Here is a 21,829-nt window from a genome sequence, read left to right as displayed (position 1 = left end):
ACAGAGACCCACAGAGACCCACACTCACAGAGACCCACAGAGACCCACAGAGACCCACAGAGACCACAGAGACCCACACTCATAGAGACCCACAGAGACCCACACTCATAGAGACCCACAGAGACCCACAGAGACCCACACTCACAGAGACCCACAGAGACCCACAGAGACTCACAGAGACCCACAGAGACCCACACTCATAGAGACCCACAGAGACCCACACTCACAGAGACCCACAGAGACCCACAGAGACTCACAGAGACCCACACTCAGAGACCCACAGAGACCCAGACCCATAGAGACCCACAGAGACCCACACTCATAGAGACCCACACTCATAGAGACCCACAGAGACCCACACTCACAGAGACCCACAGAGACCCACACTCACAGAGACCCACACTCATAGAGACCCACAGAGACCCACACTCACAGAGACCCACAGAGACCCACACTCACAGAGACCCACACTCACAGAGACCCACAGAGACCCACACTCACAGAGACCCACACTCATAGAGACCCACAGAGACCCACAGAGACCCACACTCAGAGACCCACAGAGACCCACAGAGACCCACACTCACAGAGACCCACAGAGACCCACACTCAGAGACCCACAGAGACCCACAGAGACCCACACTCACAGAGACCCACACTAATCTCTGTTTATGTTACCAGCTGTGAGATGGGGAGAGAGTGGGGGGAGAGTGGTGAGAGTGGTGAGGGTGGTGAGAGTGGGGGGAGGGTGGGGGGGGGAGAGTGGGGGGAGGGTTGGGGGGGAGAGTGGTGAGGGTGGTGAGAGTGGGGGGAGGGTGGGGGGGGAGAGTGGGGGGAGGATGGGGGGGGAGAGTGGGGGGAGAGTGGTGAGGGTGGTGAGAGTGGGGGGAGGGAGTGGGGTGAGAGTGGTGAGGGTGGGGAGAGAGTGGGGGGAGGGTGGTGAGGGTGGTGAGAGTGGGGGGAGGGAGTGGGGTGAGAGTGGTGAGGGTGGGGAGAGAGTGGGGGGAGGGTGGGGGGAGGGTGGGAGAAAGGGTGGGGGGAGGGTGGTGAGGGTGGTGAGGGTGGGGGGAGGGTGGTGAGCGTGGTGAGAGTGGTGAGGGTGGTGAGGGTGGGGGGAGGGTGGTGAGGGTGGGGGGAGAGTGGTGAGCGTGGTGAGAGTGGGGGGAGGGTGGGGGGGAGAGTGGTGAGGGTGGTGAGGGTGGGGGGAGGGAGTGGGGGGAGAGTGGTGAGAGTGGGGGGAGAGTGGGGGGAGAGTGGTGAGGGTGGGGGGAGGGTGGTGAGAGCGTGGGGAGAGGGTGGGGGGAGAGTGGTGGTGCTGAGCGTGGGGAGAGGGGGTGGGGGGTGGGAGTGGGGGCGAGTGGGTGGGGGGCGAGGGGGTGGAGTGTGGGGGGTGGAGTGTGGGGGGTGGAGTCGGGGGGTGGAGTGTGGGGGGTGGATTTTGGGGGGTGGAGTGTGTGTGTGGGGGGTGGGTGGACATGAGCGAGGATCGTGACGCCCAAAGCAGACGTTGCAAATCTTGCTGCTGCTGGTTTCGCTTGGAGCGAGCCGGAGACAATGGGGGGTGGAGACAATGGGGAGACAATGGGGGAGGGAGGGAGACAATGGGGAGGGAGACAATGGGGGAGAGGGACAATGGGGGAGGGACAATGGGGGAGGGAGACACTCACAATGGCGTTAATGCGGCGAGGAGAGGGAGGGAGGGTGGTGGATTTGTAAAACTAAGAATGTGTAAATCATGGTGTGTGGGTCTGTGTGTGTGTCTGTGTGTGTGTGTCACTGTGTGTGTGTGTGTGTCACTGTGTGTGTGTGTGTGTCACTGTGTGTGTGTCTGTGTGTGTGTCACTGTGTGTCTGTGTGTGTGTGTGAGTGTCTGTGTGTGTCTGTGTGTGTCACTGTGTGTCTGTGTGTGTGTGTGTGAGTGTCTGTGTGTGTCTGTGTGTGTGTCTGTGTGTGTCACTGTGTGTGTGTCTGTGTGTGTGTCTGTGTGTGTCACTGTGTGTGTGTCTGTGTGTGTGTCTGTGTGTGTCACTGTGTGTGTGTCTGTGTGTGTGTCTGTGTGTGTCACTGTGTGTGTGTCTGTGTGTGTGTCTGTGTGTGTCACTGTGTGTGTGTCTGTGTGTGTGTCTGTGTGTGTCACTGTGTGTGTGTCTGTGTGTGTGTCTGTGTGTGTCTCTGTGTGTGAGTGTCTGTGTGTGTGAGTGTGTCTGTGTGTGTCTGTGTGTGTGTCACTGTGTGTGTGTCTGTGTGTGTCTCTGTGTGTGAGTGTCTGTGTGTGTGTGTGTGTGTCTGTGTGTGTCTGTGTGTGTCTCTGTGTGTGTGTCTGTCTGTGTGTGTGTGTCTGTGTCTGTGTGTGTGTGTGTCTGTGTGTGTGTGTCTGTGTCTGTCTGTGTGTGTGAGTCTCTGTGCGATCTCTGTGTGTGTCTGTGTGTGTGTGTCTTTGTTTGGATGTATGAGGCAGAGAGAGAGTGTGGGGGGGGAGGAGAGAGATGAATGGAGGGAGAGAGGGCGGATTTGTAAATGTAAGAATGCGTAAATCAGGGAGCAGGGGGAGACAGAGAGAGGGGGGGGTGTGAATCGAAAGGATGTGTAAATGATGGCGTGTGTGTGTGTGTGGTGGGGAGTGGTGGCACAGTGGTTAGCGCACTGTGGGGTGGGTGAGTGGGTGAGTGGGTGGGTGAGTGAGTGGGTGAGTGGGTGGGTGGGTGAGTGTGTGTGTGGTGGGGAGTGGTGGCACAGTGGTTAGCGCACTGTGGGGTGGGTGAGTGGGTGAGTGGGTGGGTGAGTGGGTGGGTGAGTGGGTGAGTGGGTGGGTGGGTGAGTGGGTGGGTGAGTGGGTGAGTGGGGTGAGTGAGTGAGTGGGGTGAGTGGGTGGGTGGGTGGGTGAGTGAGTGGGTGGGTGAGTGGGTGGGTGGGTGGGTGAGTGAGTGAGTGGGTGGGTGGGTGGGTGAGTGGGTGGGTGGGTGAGTGAGTGAGTGGGTGGGTGGGTGGGTGAGTGAGTGAGTGGGTGGGTGGGTGAGTGGGTGAGTGGGTGGGTGGGTGAGTGGGTGGGTGAGTGAGTGAGTGGGTGAGTGAGTGGGTGGGTGAGTGAGTGGGTGGGTGAGTGGGTGAGTGGATGAGTGGGTGGGTGAGTGGGTGAGTGGGTGGGTGGGTGAGTGGGTGGGTGGGTGGGTGAGTGGGTGGGTGAGTGGGTGAGTGGGTGGGTGGGTGAGTGGGTGAGTGGGTGGGTGGGTGGGTGGGTGGGTGGGTGAGTGAGTGGGTGAGTGGGTGGGTGGGTGAGTGGGTGAGTGGGTGAGTGGGTGGGTGGGTGGGTGAGTGGGTGGGTGAGTGGGTGAGTGGGTGGGTGAGTGGGTGAGTGGGTGGGTGGGTGGGTGAGTGGGTGGGTGAGTGGGTGGGTGGGTGAGTGGGTGAGTGGGTGAGTGGGTGGGTGAGTGAGTGGGTGAGTGGGTGAGTGGGTGGGTGGGTGAGTGGGTGAGTGGGTGGGTGAGTGGGTGGGTGGGTACATCAGTCTATGTGGAAGATGCTGCTGATGATGATGATGTTGATGCTAATGATGATGTTGATGCTGATGATGATGATGTTGATGATGATGATGTTGATGCTGATGATGATGTTGATGCTGAGTCTCTCTCTCTCTCAGACTTTCGTGTTCACGGATGGTGAGGACGAGGAACTAAATCGAGAACTTGGTGAGTGGTGAGTGTGGTGAGTGTGGTGAGTGTGGTGAGTGTGGTGAGTGTGGTGGGGGTGGTGGGGGTGGTGGGGGTGGTGAGTGTGGTGAGTGTGGTGAGTGTGGTGAGGATGGTGAGTGTGGTGAGTGTGGTGAGTGTGGTGGGGGTGGTGGGGGTGGTGAGTGTGGTGAGTGTGGTGAGTGTGGTGAGGGTGGTGGTGAGTGTGGTGGTGAGTGTGGTGGTGAGTGTGGTGGTGGGTGGTGGTGAGTGTGGTGGTGAGTGTGGTGGTGGGTGGTGGTGAGTGGTGAGTGGTGGTGAGTGGTGGTGAGTGGTGAGTGGTGGTGAGTGGTGGTGAGTGTGGTGAGTGTGGTGGTGAGTGTGGTGGTGAGTGTGGTGAGTGGTGGTGAGTGTAGTGGTGAGTGTGGTGGTGAGTGTGGTGGTGAGTGTGGTGGTGGTGAGTGGTGAGTGGTGGTGAGTGTGGTGGTGAGTGTGGTGGTGGTTGTTGATGTTGATGTTGTTGTTGTTGATGATGATGATGATGTTGTTGTTGATGTTGATGTTGTTATTTATGTTGTTGTTGTTGATGTTGTTATTTATGTTGTTGTTGTTGTTGTTGACGTTGTTGTTGTTGTTGTTGATGACGTTGTTGTTGTTGTGGATGACGTTGTTGTTGTTGTTGTTGTTGTGGATGACGTTGTTGTTGTTGTTGTTGTTGTTGATGACGTTGTTGTTGTTGTTGTTGACAGGGGGCCACTTGGTCCAGACAAACTGCTCCTCTGCGCACTCGCGGCAGGCGCTCTCCTGCAAGATGGCGGTCGAGTTGGACACTTTCATGCGAGGATCACACAAGTAGAGACACACTCACTCAGACACACTCACTCAGACACACACACTCAGACACACACACTCAGACACACACTCACACACACACAGACACACACACACAGACACACTCACTCAGACACACACACTCACACACACACACACAGACACACACACAGAGACACACACACACAGACACACTCACTCAGACACACACACACACAGACACACTCACTCAGACACACACACACAGACACACACACAGACACACACACAGACACACTCACTCAGACACACACACACAGACACACACACACAGACACACACTCACACAGACACACACACACAGACACACACACACAGACACACACACTCAGACACACACTCAGACACACACTCAGACACACACACACACACACAGACACACACACACAGACACACACACTCAGACACACACACACACACAGACACACACACACACTCACTCAGACACACTCACTCAGACACACACACACAGACACACACACTCAGACACACACTCAGACACACACACACAGACACACACAGTGACACACACACAGACACACACACAGACACACACAGACACACACACAGTGACACACAGACACACACACACAGACACACACAGACACACACACAGACGCAGTGACACACACACAGACACACTCAGAGACACACTCACACACAGACACACACAGACACACACACACAGACACATAGACACACACACACACAGACACACACACAGTGACACACACACACAGACACACACACAGTGACACACACACACAGACACACACACACACAGACACACACACACAGACACACACAGACACACACACACACAGACACAAACAGTGATACACACACAGACACACACACAGACACACACACACAGACACACACACACAGACACACACAGTGACACACAGACACACACACAGACACACATACACAGACACACACAGACACACACACACAGACACACACAGTGACACACACACAGACACACACACACAGACACACACACACAGACACACAAAGTGACACACAGACACACATACACAGACACACCTATTACTCACCTACTCACTCACCCACTCACTCACCTACTCACTCACATACACACTGATACTACTACTAATGATGCTGATACTACTACTAATGATGCTGATACTACTACTAATGATGCTGATACTACTACTAATGATGCTGATACTACTACTAATGATGCTGATACTACTACTAATGATGCTGATACTACTACTAATGATGCTGATACTACTACTAATGATGCTGATACTACTACTAATGATGCTGATACTACTACTAATGATGCTGATACTACTACTAATGATGCTGCTACTACTACTAATGATGCTGATACTACTACTAATGATGCTGATACTACTACTAATGATGCTGATACTACTACTAATGATGCTGATACTACTACTAATGATGCTGATACTATTACTAATGATGCTGATACTACTACTAATGATGCTGATACTACTACTAATGATGCTGATACTACTACTAATGATGCTGATACTACTACTAATGATGCTGATACTACTACTAATGATGCTGATACTACTACTAATGATGCTGATACTACTACTAATGATGCTGATACTACTACTAATGATGCTGATACTACTACTAATGATGCTGATACTATTACTAATGATGCTGATACTACTACTAATGATGCTGATACTACTACTAATGATGCTGATTCTACTACTAATGATGCTGCTACTATTACTAATGATGCTGATACTACTACTAATGATGCTGATACTACTACTAATGATGCTGATTCTACTACTAATGACACACTCACTCAGACACACACACACAGACACACACACAGACACACACACAGACACACACACACACAGACACACACACACACAGACACACACACACAGACACACACACTCAGACACACACTCACACAGACACACACACACACAGACACACACACACAGACACACACACTCAGACACACACTCAGACACACACTCAGACTATTACTAATGATGCTGATACTACTACTAATGATGCTGATACTACTACTAATGATGCTGCTACTACTACTAATGATGCTGATACTATTACTAATGATGCTGATACTACTACTAATGATGCTGCTACTACTACTAATGATGCTGCTACTACTACTAATGATGCTGATACTACTACTAATGATGCTGATACTACTACTAATGATGCTGATACTACTACTAATGATGCTGATACTACTACTAATGATGCTGATACTACTACTAATGATGCTGATACTACTACTAATGATGCTGATACTACTACTAATGATGCTGATACTACTACTAATGATGCTGATACTACTACTAATGATGCTGATACTACTACTAATGACACACTCACTCAGACACACACACAGACACACACACAGACACACACACAGACACACACACACACAGACACACACACACACAGACACACACACACAGACACACACACACAGACACACACTCACACAGACACACACACACACAGACACACACACACAGACACACACACTCAGACACACACTCAGACACACACTCAGACTATTACTAATGATGCTGATACTACTACTAATGATGCTGCTACTACTACTAATGATGCTGCTACTACTACTAATGATGCTGATACTACTACTAATGATGCTGATACTATTACTAATGATGCTGATACTATTGCTGACGACCCACAGATGGTTTTGCCACGTTGACGACGACACGTACCTCAACACGGCCTCGCTGCTGAAGCTACTGCGGAGATTCTCTCACCGTGGCGACGTCTACCTGGGCAGACCGTCACTCGACCACCCCATGCACACCCAGCAGCAGGTGGGGTAACCTGGGGTAACCTGGGGTAACTGTGCGTGTGTGCGACGTCTACCTGGGCAGACCATCACTCGACCACCCCATGCACACCCAGCAACAGGTGGGGTAACCTGGGGTAACCTGGGGTAACCTGGGGTAACCTGGGGTAACTGTGCGTGTGTGTGACGTCTACCTGGGCAGACCATCACTCGACCACCCCATGCACACCCAGCAGCAGGTGGGGTAACCTGGGGTAACCTGGGGTAACTGTGCGTGTGTGCGACGTCTACCTGGGCAGACCATCACTCGACCACCCCATGCACACCCAGCAACAGGTGGGGTAACCTGGGGTAACCTGGGGTAACTGTGCGTGTGTGCGACGTCTACCTGGGCAGACCATCACTCGACCACCCCATGCACACCCAGCAGCAGGTGGGGTAACCTGGGGTAACCTGGGGTAACCTGGGGTAACCTGGGGTAACTGTGCGTGTGTGTGACGTCTACCTGGGCAGACCATCACTCGACCACCCCATGCACACCCAGCAGCAGGTGGGGTAACCTGGGGTAACCTGGGGTAACCTGGGGTAACCTGGGGTAACCTGGGGTAACTGTGCGTGTGTGCGACGTCTACCTGGGCAGACCATCACTCGACCACCCCATGCACACTCAGCAGCAGGTGGGGTAACCTGGGGTAACCTGGGGTAACCTGGGGTAACCTGGGGTAACCTGGGGTAACCTGGGGTAACTGTGCGTGTGTGCGACGTCTACCTGGGCAGACCATCACTCGACCACCCCATGCACACCCAGCAACAGGTGGGGTAACCTGGGGTAACCTGGGGTAACCTGGGGTAACCTGGGGTAACCTGGGGTAACTGTGCGTGTGTGTGTGACGTCTACCTGGGCAGACCATCACTCGACCACCCCATGCACACTCAGCAACAGGTGGGGTAACCTGGGGTAACCTGGGGTAACCTGGGGTAACCTGGGGTAACTGTGCGTGTGTGTGACGTCTACCTGGGCAGACCATCACTCGACCACCCCATGCACACCCAGCAGCAGGTGGGGTAACCTGGGGTAACCTGGGGTAACTGTGCGTGTGTGTGTGACGTCTACCTGGGCAGACCATCACTCGACCACCCCATGCACACCCAGCAACAGGTGGGGTAACCTGGGGTAACCTGGGGTAACTGTGCGTGTGTGTGTAACGTCTACCTGGGCAGACCATCACTCGACCACCCCATGCACACCCAGCAGCAGGTGGGGTAACCTGGGGTAACCTGGGGTAACTGTGCGTGTGTGTGACGTCTACCTGGGCAGACCATCACTCGACCACCCCATGCACACTCAGCAACAGGTGGGGTAACCTGGGGTAACCTGGGGTAACCTGGGGTAACCTGGGGTAACTGTGCGTGTGTGTGACGTCTACCTGGGCAGACCATCACTCGACCACCCCATGCACACCCAGCAACAGGTGGGGTAACCTGGGGTAACCTGGGGTAACCTGGGGTAACCTGGGGTAACTGTGCGTGTGTGTGACGTCTACCTGGGCAGACCATCACTCGACCACCCCATGCACACCCAGCAGCAGGTGGGGTAACCTGGGGTAACCTGGGGTAACCTGGGGTAACCTGGGGTAACTGTGCGTGTGTGTGACGTCTACCTGGGCAGACCATCACTCGACCACCCCATGCACACCCAGCAACAGGTGGGGTAACCTGGGGTAACCTGGGGTAACCTGGGGTAACCTGGGGTAACTGTGCGTGTGTGTGACGTCTACCTGGGCAGACCATCACTCGACCACCCCATGCACACCCAGCAGCAGGTGGGGTAACCTGGGGTAACCTGGGGTAACCTGGGGTAACTGTGCGTGTGTGTGACGTCTACCTGGGCAGACCATCACTCGACCACCCCATGCACACCCAGCAACAGGTGGGGTAACCTGGGGTAACCTGGGGTAACCTGGGGTAACCTGGGGTAACTGGGGTAACTGTGCGTGTGTGCGACGTCTACCTGGGCAGACCATCACTCGACCACCCCATGCACACCCAGCAGCAGGTGGGGTAACCTGGGGTAACCTGGGGTAACCTGGGGTAACTGTGCGTGTGTGTGACGTCTACCTGGGCAGACCATCACTCGACCACCCCATGCACACCCAGCAACAGGTGGGGTAACCTGGGGTAACCTGGGGTAACCTGGGGTAACCTGGGGTAACTGGGGTAACTGTGCGTGTGTGCGACGTCTACCTGGGCAGACCATCACTCGACCACCCCATGCACACCCAGCAACAGGTGGGGTAACCTGGGGTAACCTGGGGTAACCTGGGGTAACTGTGCGTGTGTGCGACGTCTACCTGGGCAGACCATCACTCGACCACCCCATGCACACCCAGCAACAGGTGGGGTAACCTGGGGTAACCTGGGGTAACCTGGGGTAACTGTGCGTGTGTGTGACGTCTACCTGGGCAGACCATCGCTCGACCACCCCATGCACACCCAGCAGCAGGTGGGGTAACCTGGGGTAACCTGGGGTAACCTGGGATAACCTGGGGTAACCTGGGGTAACTGTGCGTGTGTGTGACGTCTACCTGGGCAGACCATCGCTCGACCACCCCATGCACACCCAGCAACAGGTGGGGTAACCTGGGGTAACCTGGGGTAACCTGGGGTAACGTATGTGTCACTGTGTGTGTCTCTCTGTGTGTGTGTGTGTGTCACTGTGTGTGTCTGTGTGTCTGTGTGTGTGTCTCTGTGTGTGTGTGTGTGGTAACCTCTCTCTCTCTCTCTCTGGGGTAACCTATGTGTGTGTGTGTGGTAACCTCTCTCTCTCTGTGTGGTAACCTCTGTAGGAGGGTGCTGCTGAGTTCTGGTTTGCGACGGGCGGAGCCGGATTCTGCCTCAGCCGTGGACTTACTCTGAAGATGTCTCCCTGGGTCAGGTGAGTTACTCACTCACCACTCACTCAGTCACTCACCACTCACTCACTCACTCAGTCACTCAGTCACTCAGCCACTCACTCAGCCACTCACTCACTCACTCACCACTCACCACTCACTCACTCACCACTCACTCACTCACTCAGTCACTCACTCAGTCACTCAGTCACTCAGTCACTCACTCACTCAGCCACTCAGTCACTCACTCAGTCACTCAGCCACTCACTCAGCCACTCAGTCACTCAGCCACTCACTCAGCCACTCACTCAGCCACTCACTCAGCCACTCACTCACTCACTCACCACTCACCACTCACTCACTCACCACTCACTCACTCACTCAGCCACTCACTCACTCACTCAGTCACTCACTCACTCAGCCACTCAGTCACTCAGCCACTCACTCAGCCACTCACTCACTCACCACTCACTCACCACTCACTCACTCACCACTCACTCACTCACTCAGTCACTCACTCAGTCACTCAGTCACTCACTCACTCACTCAGCCACTCAGTCACTCACTCAGTCACTCAGCCACTCACTCAGCCACTCAGTCACTCAGCCACTCACTCAGCCACTCACTCAGCCACTCACTCACTCACTCACCACTCACCACTCACTCACTCACCACTCACTCACTCACTCAGCCACTCACTCAGTCACTCAGTCACTCAGTCACTCACTCACTCAGCCACTCAGTCACTCAGCCACTCACTCAGCCACTCACTCACTCACCACTCACTCACTCACTCATCCACTCAGTCACTCACTCAGTCACTCAGCCACTCACTCAGCCACTCACTCAGCCACTCACTCACTCAGCCACTCACTCACTTACTCTGAAGATGTCTCCCTGGGTCAGGTGAGTTACTCACCACTCACTCACCACTCACTCACTCACTCACCCACTCACTCACTCACTCACTCAGTCACTCACTCACTCACTCAGTCACTCACTCAGTCACTCACTCACTCACTCACCACCCACTCACCACTCACTCACTCACTCACCACTCATGCACCACTCACTCACCACTCACTCACCACTCACTCACTCAGTCACTCACTCAGTCACTCACTCACTCACTCAGTCACTCACTCACTCAGTCACTCACTCACTCACTCACTCAGCCACTCACTCACTCACCACTCACCCACTCACTCAGTCAGTCACTCACTCACTCAGCCACTCACTCACTCACTCAGTCACTCACTCACTCACTCACCACTCACTCACTCACCACCCACTCACCACTCACTCACTCACCACTCACTCACCACTCACTCACTCAGTCACTCACTCAGTCACTCACTCACTCAGTCACTCACTCAGTCACTCACTCACTCACCCACCCACCCACCTACCCACTCACTCACTCACTCACCCACCCACCCACCCACTCACTCACTCACCCACCCACCCACCTACCCACTCACTCACTCACTCACCCACTCACTCACTCACTCACTCACCCACCCACCCACTCACTCACTCACCCACCCACCCACCCACTCACTCACTCACCCACCCACCCACCCACTCACTCACTCACCCACCCACTCACTCACTCACTCACCCACCCACCCACCCACCCACTCACTCACTCACCCACCTACCCACCCACCCACCCACCCACTCACCCACCTACTCACCCACCCACTCACCCACCCACCCACCTACCCACTCACTCACCCACTCACCACTCACCTTCCCACCTACTCACCCACCCACTCACCCACCCACTCACTCACCCACCCACCCACCCACTCACCCACCCACTCACCCACCCACTCACCCACTCACTCACCCTCCCACTCACTCACCCACCCACACCCCCACTCACCCACCCACCCACTCACCCACCCACCACTCACCCACTCACCCACCCTCCTACCCACTCACCCACTCACCCACCCACTCACCCACTCACCCACTCACCCACCCACCCACTCACCCACTCACCCACCCACCCACTCACACACCCACCCACCCACTCACTCACCCACCCACCCACCCACTCACTCACCCACTCACTCACCCACCCACTCACCCACTCACTCACCCACTCACCCACTCACCCACCCACCCACTCACCCACTCACCCACTCACCCACCCACTCACTCACCCACCCACTCACCCACTCACCCACTCACCCACCCACCCACTCACATTGTTGTTGTTGTGGTTGTTGTTGTTGTGGTGGTGGTAGTGGTGGAGAGTTCATGGCAACAGCAGACAAGATCCGCTTGCCAGACGACTGCACAGTGGGATTCGTGAGCGAATGGCTCCTGCGGGTTCCACTCACCCACTCACCACTTTTCCACTCGCACCTGGAGGGGCTGGCTCAGCTGCCCACTGACTCACTCACCAGCCAGGTGAGGAGCTCACTCACCCAGCCACTCACTCACCCACTCACTCACTCACTCACCCACTCACTCACCCACTCACCCACTCACTCACCCACTCACCACTCTTCCACTCACTCACTCACTCACCCAGCCACTCACCCAGCCACTCACTCACTCACCCACTCACTCACCCACTCACCACTCTTCCACTCGCACCTGGAGGGGCTGGCTCAGCTGCCCACTGACTCACTCACCAGCCAGGTGAGGAGCTCACCCACTCACTCACCCACTCACTCACTCACCAGCCAGGTGAGGAGCTCACTCACCCAGCCACTCACTCACCCACTCACTCACTCACTCACTCACCCACTCACTCACCCACTCACCCAGCCACTCACTCACCCACTCACTCACTCACTCACTCACCCACTCACTCACCCACTCACTCACCCACTCACTCACCCACTCACTCACCCACTCACCACTCTTCCACTCTCACCTGGAGGGGCTGGCTCAGCTGCCCACTGACTCACTCACCAGCCAGGTGAGGAGCTCACTCACCCAGCCACTCACTCACTCACCCACTCACTCACCCACTCACTCACCCACCCACTCACTCACTCACCAGCCAGGTGAGGAGCTCACTCACCCAGCCACTCACTCACCCACTCACTCACTCACTCACTCACCCACTCACTCACCCACTCACCCAGCCACTCACTCACCCACTCACTCACTCACTCACTCACCCACTCACTCACCCACTCACTCACCCACTCACTCACCCACTCACTCACCCACTCACCCACTCACTCACTCACTCACTCACCCACTCACTCACCCACTCACCCAGCCACTCACTCACCCACTCACTCACCCACTCACTCACCCACTCACTCACTCACTCACTCACCCACTCACTCACCCACTCACCCAGCCACTCACTCACCCACTCACTCACTCACTCACTCACCCACTCACTCACCCACTCACTCACCCACTCACTCACCCACTCACTCACCCACTCACCACTCTTCCACTCTCACCTGGAGGGGCTGGCTCAGCTGCCCACTGACTCACTCACCAGCCAGGTGAGGAGCTCACTCACCCAGCCACTCACTCACTCACCCACTCACTCACCCACTCACTCACCCACTCACTCACTCACTCACCAGCCAGGTGAGGAGCTCACTCACCCAGCCACTCACTCACTCACCCACTCACTCACCCACTCACTCACCCACCCACTCACTCACTCACCAGCCAGGTGAGGAGCTCACTCACCCAGCCACTCACCCACTCACTCACCCACTCACTCACCCACCCACTCACTCACTCACCAGCCAGGTGAGGAGCTCACTCACCCAGCCACTCACTCACCCACTCACTCACTCACTCACTCACCCACTCACTCACCCACTCACCCAGCCACTCACTCACCCACTCACTCACTCACTCACTCACCCACTCACTCACCCACTCACTCACCCACTCACTCACCCACTCACTCACCCACTCACCACTCTTCCACTCTCACCTGGAGGGGCTGGCTCAGCTGCCCACTGACTCACTCACCAGCCAGGTGAGGAGCTCACTCACCCAGCCACTCACTCACCCACTCACTCACTCACTCACCCAGCCACTCACTCACTCACCCACTCACTCACCCACTCACCACTCTTCCACTCTCACCTGGAGGGGCTGGCTCAGCTGCCCACTGACTCACTCACCAGCCAGGTGAGGAGCTCACTCACCCAGCCACTCACCCACTCACTCACTCACTCACCCAGCCACTCACTCACTCACTCAACCAGTCACTCACTCACCCACTCACTCACTCAACCAGTCACTCACTCACCCACTCACTCACCCAGCCACTCGCTCACTCACTCAGCCCCTCACCCAGCCACTCGCTCACTCACCCAGCCACTCACTCACCCACTCACTCACCCACTCACTCATCCACTCACCCAGCCACTCAGCCACTCACCCAGCCACTCACTCACCCACTCACCCACACATCCACTCACTCACTCACTCACCCACTCACCCAGCCACTCACCCAGCCACTCACCCACTCACTCACTCACCCAGCCACTCACCCACTCACCCAGCCACTCACCCAGCCACTCACCCAGCCACTCACCCACTCACTCACTCACTCACCCAGCCACTCAACCAGCCACTCGCTCACTCAGCCACTCACTCACTCACCCATCCACTCACCCAGCCACTGACCCAGCCACTCACCCACTCAGCCACTCACTCACCCACCCACTCACCCAGCCACTGACCCAGCCACTCACCCACTCAGCCACTCACTCACCCAGCCACTCACCCAGCCACTCACCCACTCAGCCACTCACTCACCCAGCCACTCACCCACTCACCCAGCCACTCACTCACTCACCCATTCACCCAGCCACTCACCCACTCACTCACCCACCCACTCACTCACTCACTCACCCACCCACCCACTCACTCACCCCCCACCCCACCCACTCACCCACTCACCCCACCCACTCACCCACTCACCCCCCCCACTCACCCCACTCACCCCCCCCCTCACCCCCCCCCCCTCACCCCCCCCCTCACCCTCCCCCCTCACCCCCCACCCCACTCACCCCACTCACCCCCACCCCCACCCCCCCCCCCCCACCACTCCCCCCCACCCCCCCCCACTCACCTACCCCACGTGGTGTCTCCCCAGGTCACACTCAGCTACGGGATGTTCGGCAACAGGAGAAACGTCGTCACCATCCGCGGCCCCTTCTCATTGGCCCAGGACCCCACCAGGTGACTCCTCAGCAGCCAATCAGCAGCCAGTCAGTCAACAGCCAGTTCAACAGCCAATCAGCAGCCAGTCAACAGCCAATCAGTAGCCAGTCAACAGCCAGTTCAACAGCCAGTTCAACAGCCAATCAGCAGCCAGTCAACAGCCAATCAGCAGCCAGTCAACAGCCAATCAGCAGACAGTCAACAGCCAGTTCAACAGCCAGTTCAACAGCCAATCAGCAGCCAGTCAACAGCCAATCAGCAGACAGTCAACAGCCAGTTCAACAGCCAGTTCAACAGCCAATCAGCAGCCAGTCAACAGCCAATCAGCAGACAGTCAACAGCCAGTTCAACAGCCAGTTCAACAGCCAATCAGCAGCCAGTCAACAGCCAGTTCAACAGCCAATCAGCAGCCAGTCAACAGCCAATCAGCAGCCAGTCAACAGACAGTCAACAGCAAATCAGCGGGCTGTTGTTGTTGCTGTGATAGTGGACTTGTTGTTGTTGATTGTTGTTGTGGTGGTGGTTGTTGACTTATTGTTGTTGATCGCTGTGGTGGTTGTTGACTATGCTAGTGGGTGTTGTTGTTGTTGTTGTTTGACGATGATGATGTTGGTTGTTGACTGTGGTTGTTGTTGTTGTTGTTGTTTGACTTTGATGTTGTTGGTTGTTGACTGTGGTTGTTGTTGTTGTTGTTTAGGCTGAAGAGTGTCCACTGTGCCATCTATCCAGACACCAGCTGGTGCCCAACATCATCAACATCATCATCAACATCATCAACAACAACATCAACAACATCAACAACATCATCATCATCACAACCACCACCATCACAACCACCACCATCACCACCACCATCACCACCACCATCATCATCACCACCATCATCATCATCATCACAACCACCATCACCACCACCATCATCTTCACCACCACCACCACCATCATCACCACCTTCACAACCACCATCACCACCATCACCACCACCATCACCACCCTCACCACCTTCACCACCACCATCACCACCACCATCATCACCATCATCACCATCACCACCATCACCACCACCATCACCACCATCACCACCATCACCACCCTCACCACCTTCACAACCACCATCACCACCACCATCACCATCACCACCATCACCACCTTCACAACCACCATCACCACCACCACCATCACCATCACCACCCTCACCACCTTCACAACCACCATCACCACCTTCACCATCACCACCATCACCACCTTCACAACCACCATCACCACCACCATCACCATCCTCCTCCTCGCCATGAGTAGGCGCAGGGGAGAGATTGTCTGTAGCTCCACTGCTGGATGAGTTCCGTGTCGGAGCCACGCCGGCGGCCATCGTGATGTCACCTGGAGACCCCCTCCAACAACACACACACTACACACACTACCACTACTACACACTAACTACACTACTACAACAACACACACACTATACACACTACCACTACTACACACTAACTACACTACTACAACAACACACACACTACACACACCAGCTACTACTACACCACTACTACACTACTACACTACTACAACAACACACACACTACACACACTACCACTACTACACACTAACTACACCACTACTACACTACTACAACAACACACACACTACACACACCAGCTACTACTACACACTAACTACTACACACTAACTACTACACTACTACTACACTACTACTACACTACTACTACACTACTACTACACACACTACTACTACTACACACTACTCCAACAACACACACACTACACACACTACTACTACTACACACTAACTACTACACTACTACACACACTACTACTACTACACACTACTACTACACACTACTACCACTACACCACTACCACCACTACTACTACAGCCACAGCTGGCTGTTGGTGGTGGCTGTAGCTGCTGTTGCCTGTTGCCAAGGGGGTCTGTCCGTGTGTGTGTGAGTTGATGGGTTTTACCGTCTGTGTAAGTCATTCGTTTCTGAGTTAAACTAACTGGGTATGTGTACATAGCTGTGTGTGTGTGTCTGTGTGTGTCTATGTGTGTGTGTGTCTGTGTGTGTGTGTCTGTGTGTGTGTGTGTGTATATCTGTGTGTGTGTGTCTGTGTGTGTCTGTGTGTGTGTCTGTGTGTGTATCTGTGTGTGTGTGTGTCTGTGTGTGTGTGTGTCTGTGTGTGTGTGTCTGTGTGTGTGTCTGTGTGTGTGTCTGTGTGTGTCTGTGTGTCTATGTGTGTGTGTGTGTCTGTGTGTGTGTCTGTGTGTGTCTGTGTGTGTGGTAGGTTCTGTAAGTTGACATTGTTGCGTTCGAGACACCGGTTGTGTCTCTGCTGCTGCTGTTGTTGTTGTTGTTAATACTAATTAATAATTAATTCGCGGTAATTATTTAATGATGACCCATTCATACCGAGTAAGCAATTCCGTTAATGGAATCGCGGAGTTTGAAATGTTTAATATAATAATGCCTGTATATACATGTATGTGTGTGTGTGTCTGTGTGTGTCTGTGTGTGTCTGTGTGTGTCTGTGTGTGTGTCTGTGTGTGTGTGTGTCTGTGTGTGTGTCTGTGTGTGTGTGTGTCTGTGTGTGTGTCTGTGTGTGTGTCTGTGTGTGTATGTGTGTGTGTATGTGTGTGTGTCTGTGTGTGTCTGTGTGTGTGTCTGTGTGTGTGTCTGTGTGTGTATGTGTGTGTGTCTGTGTGTGTCTGTGTCTGTGTGTGTGTGTCTGTGTGTGTGTATAAAATGTCACTGTGTACATTCTACAGTGTGTGTGTGTGTGTGTCTGTGTGTGTCTGTGTGTGTCTGTGTGTCTGTGTGTGTGTCTGTGTGTGTCTGTGTGTCTTTGTCTGTGTGTGTGTCTGTGTGTGTGTGTGTCTGTGTGTGTGTGTCTGTGTGTGTGTCTGTGTGTGTGTGTGTATATAAAGTGTCACTGTGTACATTGTACAGTGTGTGTACAAGCTGATTGAACGATGCTGGATGATGCTTCAGCGCTTAGTGAGTGCTGCGTGTGCTTGTGTACTGTACACACTGTACATTGCGTACTGTACATTGTGTACTGTACATTTTTACTGTACTCGGTGAACTGTAAGTTGTGTACTGTACGTTGTGTACTGGAGCTTGGCTCGTGCGCGGCCGTTATGCTAATGAGGTAAATTATGTTAATTTATGCGCGCGGGGGGCGTGGTCGCCAGCTGATTTATGTTAATTAGCCCCGCCCCCCCCCGCCGCCTTTGTGACGTCACGCGCGTCGGTTGATAAACCACGTGGTGTGTGGGAGAGTTTTTCGCGCGCGGTGGAAGTTTTTAAATAATTATTTAATTTCCAATAAATTCGCGTTGCCATGGAGATTGCCCCGATTAATTAATTATTATTGAGTCTGTGTGGGGAGCGGTGGTGCAGTGGTTAGCGCGCTGTGTGTGTGTGTGTGGAGGGAGCGGTGGTGCAGTGGTTAGCGCGCTGTGTGTGTGTGTGGGGGGAGCGGTGGTGCAGTGGTTAGCGCGCTGTGTGTGTGGGGGGAGCGGTGGTGCAGTGGTTAGCGCGCTGTGTGTGTGAGTGTGGGGAGTGGTGGTGCAGTGGTTAGCGCGCTGTGTGTGTGTGTGGGGAGCGGTGGTGCAGTGGTTAGCGCGCTGTGTGTGTGTGTGTGGAGGGAGTGGTGGTGCAGTGGTTAGCGCGCTGTGTGTGTGTGAGTGGGGAGTGGTGGTGCAGTGGTTAGCGCGCTGTGTGTGTGTGTGGGGGGGAGCGGTGGTGCATTGGTTAGCACACTGTGTGTGTGTGGAGGGAGTGGTGGTGCAGTGGTTAGCGCGCTGTGTGTGTGGGGAGTGGTGGTGCAATGGTTAGCGCACTGTGTGTGTGGGGAGCGGTGGTGCAGTGGTTAGCGCACTGTGTGTGTGAGTGTGGGGAGTGGTGGTGCAGTGGTTAGCGCGCTGTGTGTGAGTGGGGAGTGGTGGTTCAGTGGTTAGCGCACTGTGTGTGTGTGTGGAGGGAGTGGTGGTGCAGTGGTTAGCGCACTGTGTGTGTGTGTGTGGGGAGTGGTGGTGCAGTGGTTAGCGCACTCTGTGTGTGTGTGGGGAGTGGTGGTGCAGTGGTTAGCGCACTGTGTGTGTGTGGGGGGAGCGGTGGTGCAGTGGTTAGCGCACTGTGTGTGTGTGTGGAGGGAGTGGTGGTGCAGTGGTTAGCGCGCTGTGTGTGTGTGAGTGGGGAGTGGTGGTGCAGTGGTTAGCGCACTGTGTGTGTGTGTGGGGGGGAGCGGTGGTGCATTGGTTAGCACACTGTGTGTGTGTGGAGGGAGTGGTGGTGCAGTGGTTAGCGCGCTGTGTGTGTGGGGAGTGGTGGTGCAATGGTTAGCGCGCTGTGTGTGTGTGTGTGAGTGGGGAGTGGTGGTGCAGTGGTTAGCGCACTGTGTGTGTGTGGAGGGAGTGGTGGTGCAGTGGTTAGCGCACTGTCTGTGTGTGAGTGTGGGGAGTGGTGGTGCAGTGGTTAGCGCACTGTCTGTGTGTGTGTGTGGGGGGAGTGGTGGTGCAGTGGTTAGCGCGCTGTGTGTGTGTGAGTGGGGAGTGGTGGTGCAGTGGTTAGCGCGCTGTGTGAGTGGGGAGTGGTGGTGCAGTGGTTAGCGCACTGTGTGTGTGGGGAGCGGTGGTGCAGTGGTTAGCGCACTGTGTGTGTGTGTGGAGGGAGTGGTGGTGCAGTGGTTAGCGCGCTGTGTGTGTGAGTGTGGGGAGTGGTGGTGCAGTGGTTAGCGCACTGTGTGTGTGTGTGGAGGGAGTGGTGGTGCAGTGGTTAGCGCACTGTGTGTGTGAGTGGGGAGTGGTGGTGCAGTGGTTAGCGCACTGTGTGTGTGTGAGTGGGGAGCGGTGGTGCAGTGGTTAGCGCACTGTGTGTGTGTGAGTGGGGAGCGGTGGTGCAGTGGTTAGCGCACTGTGTGTGTGTGAGTGGGGAGTGGTGGTGCAGTGGTTAGCGCACTGTGTGTGTGTGGGGAGTGGTGGTGCAGTGGTTAGCGCACTGTGTGTGAGTGGGGAGCGGTGGTGCAGTGGTTAGCGCACTGTGTGTGTGTGAGTGGGGAGTGGTGGTGCAGTGGTTAGCGCACTGTGTGTGTGTGGGGAGTGGTGGTGCAGTGGTTAGCGCACTGTGTGTGAGTGGGGAGTGGTGGTGCAGTGGTTAGCGCACTGTGTGTGTGTGAGGAGTGGTGGTGCAGTGGTTAGCGCACTGTGTGTGTGTGAGGAGTGGTGGTGCAGTGGTTAGCGCGCTGTGTGTGTGGGGGGAGCGGTGGTGGAGTGGTTAGCGCACTGTGTGTGTGTGTGTGGGGAGTGGTGGTGCAGTGGTTAGCGCACTGTGTGTGTGTGAGTGGGGAGTGGTGGTGCAGTGGTTAGCGCACTGTGTGTGTGTGGGGAGTGGTGGTGCAGTGGTTAGCGCACTGTGTGTGTGTGAGTGGGGAGTGGTGGTGCAGTGGTTAGCGCACTGTGTGTGTGTGAGGAGTGGTGGTGCAGTGGTTAGCGCACTGTGTGTGTGTGAGGAGTGGTGGTGCAGTGGTTAGCGCGCTGTGTGTGTGGGGGGAGCGGTGGTGGAGTGGTTAGCGCGCTCTGTGTGTGAGTGTGGGGAGTGGTGGTGCAGTGGTTAGCGCACTGTGTGTGAGTGAGGAGTGGTGGTGCAGTGGTTAGCGCGCTGTGTGTGTGGGGGGAGCGGTGGTGGAGTGGTTAGCGCACTGTGTGTGTGTGGGGAGTGGTGGTGCAGTGGTTAGCGCACTGTGTGTGTGTGAGGAGTGGTGGTGCAGTGGTTAGCGCACTGTGTGTGTGTGTGAGGAGTGGTGGTGCAGTGGTTAGCGCGCTGTGTGTGTGGGGGGAGCGGTGGTGGAGTGGTTAGCGCACTGTGTGTGTGTGTGTGGGGAGTGGTGGTGCAGTGGTTAGCGCACTGTGTGTGAGTGGGGAGTGGTGGTGCAGTGGTTAGCGCACTGTGTGTGTGTGTGAGTGGGGAGCGGTGGTGCAGTGGTTAGCGCACTGTGTGTGTGTGAGTGGGGAGCGGTGGTGCAGTGGTTAGCGCACTGTGTGTGTGTGGGGAGCGGTGGTGCAGTGGTTAGCGCACTGTGTGTGTGTGGGGAGTGGTGGTGCAGTGGTTAGCGCAATGTGTGTGTGTGTGGAGAGTGGTGGTGCAGTGGTTAGCGCACTGTGTGTGAGTGGGGAGTGGTGGTGCAGTGGTTAGCGCGCTGTGTGTGTGGGGGGAGCGGTGGTGCAGTGGTTAGCGCACTGTGTGTGAGTGGGGAGTGGTGGTGCAGTGGTTAGCGCGCTGTGTGTGTGTGAGGAGCGGTGGTGCAGTGGTTAGCGCACTGTGTGTGTGGGGGGGGGGAGTGGTGGTGCAGTGGTTAGCGCACTGTGTGTGTGTGAGTG

At 55.4% G+C, this 21,829-nt stretch overlaps 1 protein-coding gene and 1 long non-coding RNA gene across 2 annotated transcripts; both read left to right on the top strand.

Annotated features, from left to right (window-relative positions):
- Positions 1 to 3,607: 3,607 nt before the first annotated feature.
- Positions 3,608 to 12,665, top strand: LOC144955638 (beta-1,3-N-acetylglucosaminyltransferase lunatic fringe-like; the record flags this gene model as incomplete). Its single annotated transcript, XM_078885808.1, has 6 exons — positions 3,608 to 3,686; positions 4,415 to 4,517; positions 7,258 to 7,398; positions 9,367 to 9,424; positions 10,215 to 10,303; positions 12,515 to 12,665. Coding segments are annotated over exons 1-6 (621 nt in total), but the record flags the coding sequence as incomplete, so codon positions are not given.
- A 1,668-nt stretch (positions 12,666 to 14,333) lies between these two features.
- On the top strand, positions 14,334 to 16,274 carry LOC144955640 (uncharacterized). Its single transcript, XR_013641745.1, has 3 exons — positions 14,334 to 14,390; positions 15,364 to 15,449; positions 16,129 to 16,274. It is a non-coding gene; the product is annotated as an uncharacterized LOC144955640 (long non-coding RNA).
- The last annotated feature ends 5,555 nt before the right edge of the window (positions 16,275 to 21,829 follow it).

The sequence above is a fragment of the Lampetra fluviatilis genome, unplaced genomic scaffold, assembly GCF_964198595.1.
Source record: "Lampetra fluviatilis unplaced genomic scaffold, kcLamFluv1.1 SCAFFOLD_421, whole genome shotgun sequence".
Classification (NCBI taxonomy): Eukaryota; Metazoa; Chordata; class Hyperoartia; order Petromyzontiformes; family Petromyzontidae; genus Lampetra; species Lampetra fluviatilis.
Note: the sequence above shows the minus strand (reverse complement) of the source record. Positions and strands in the feature narration are given on the sequence as shown.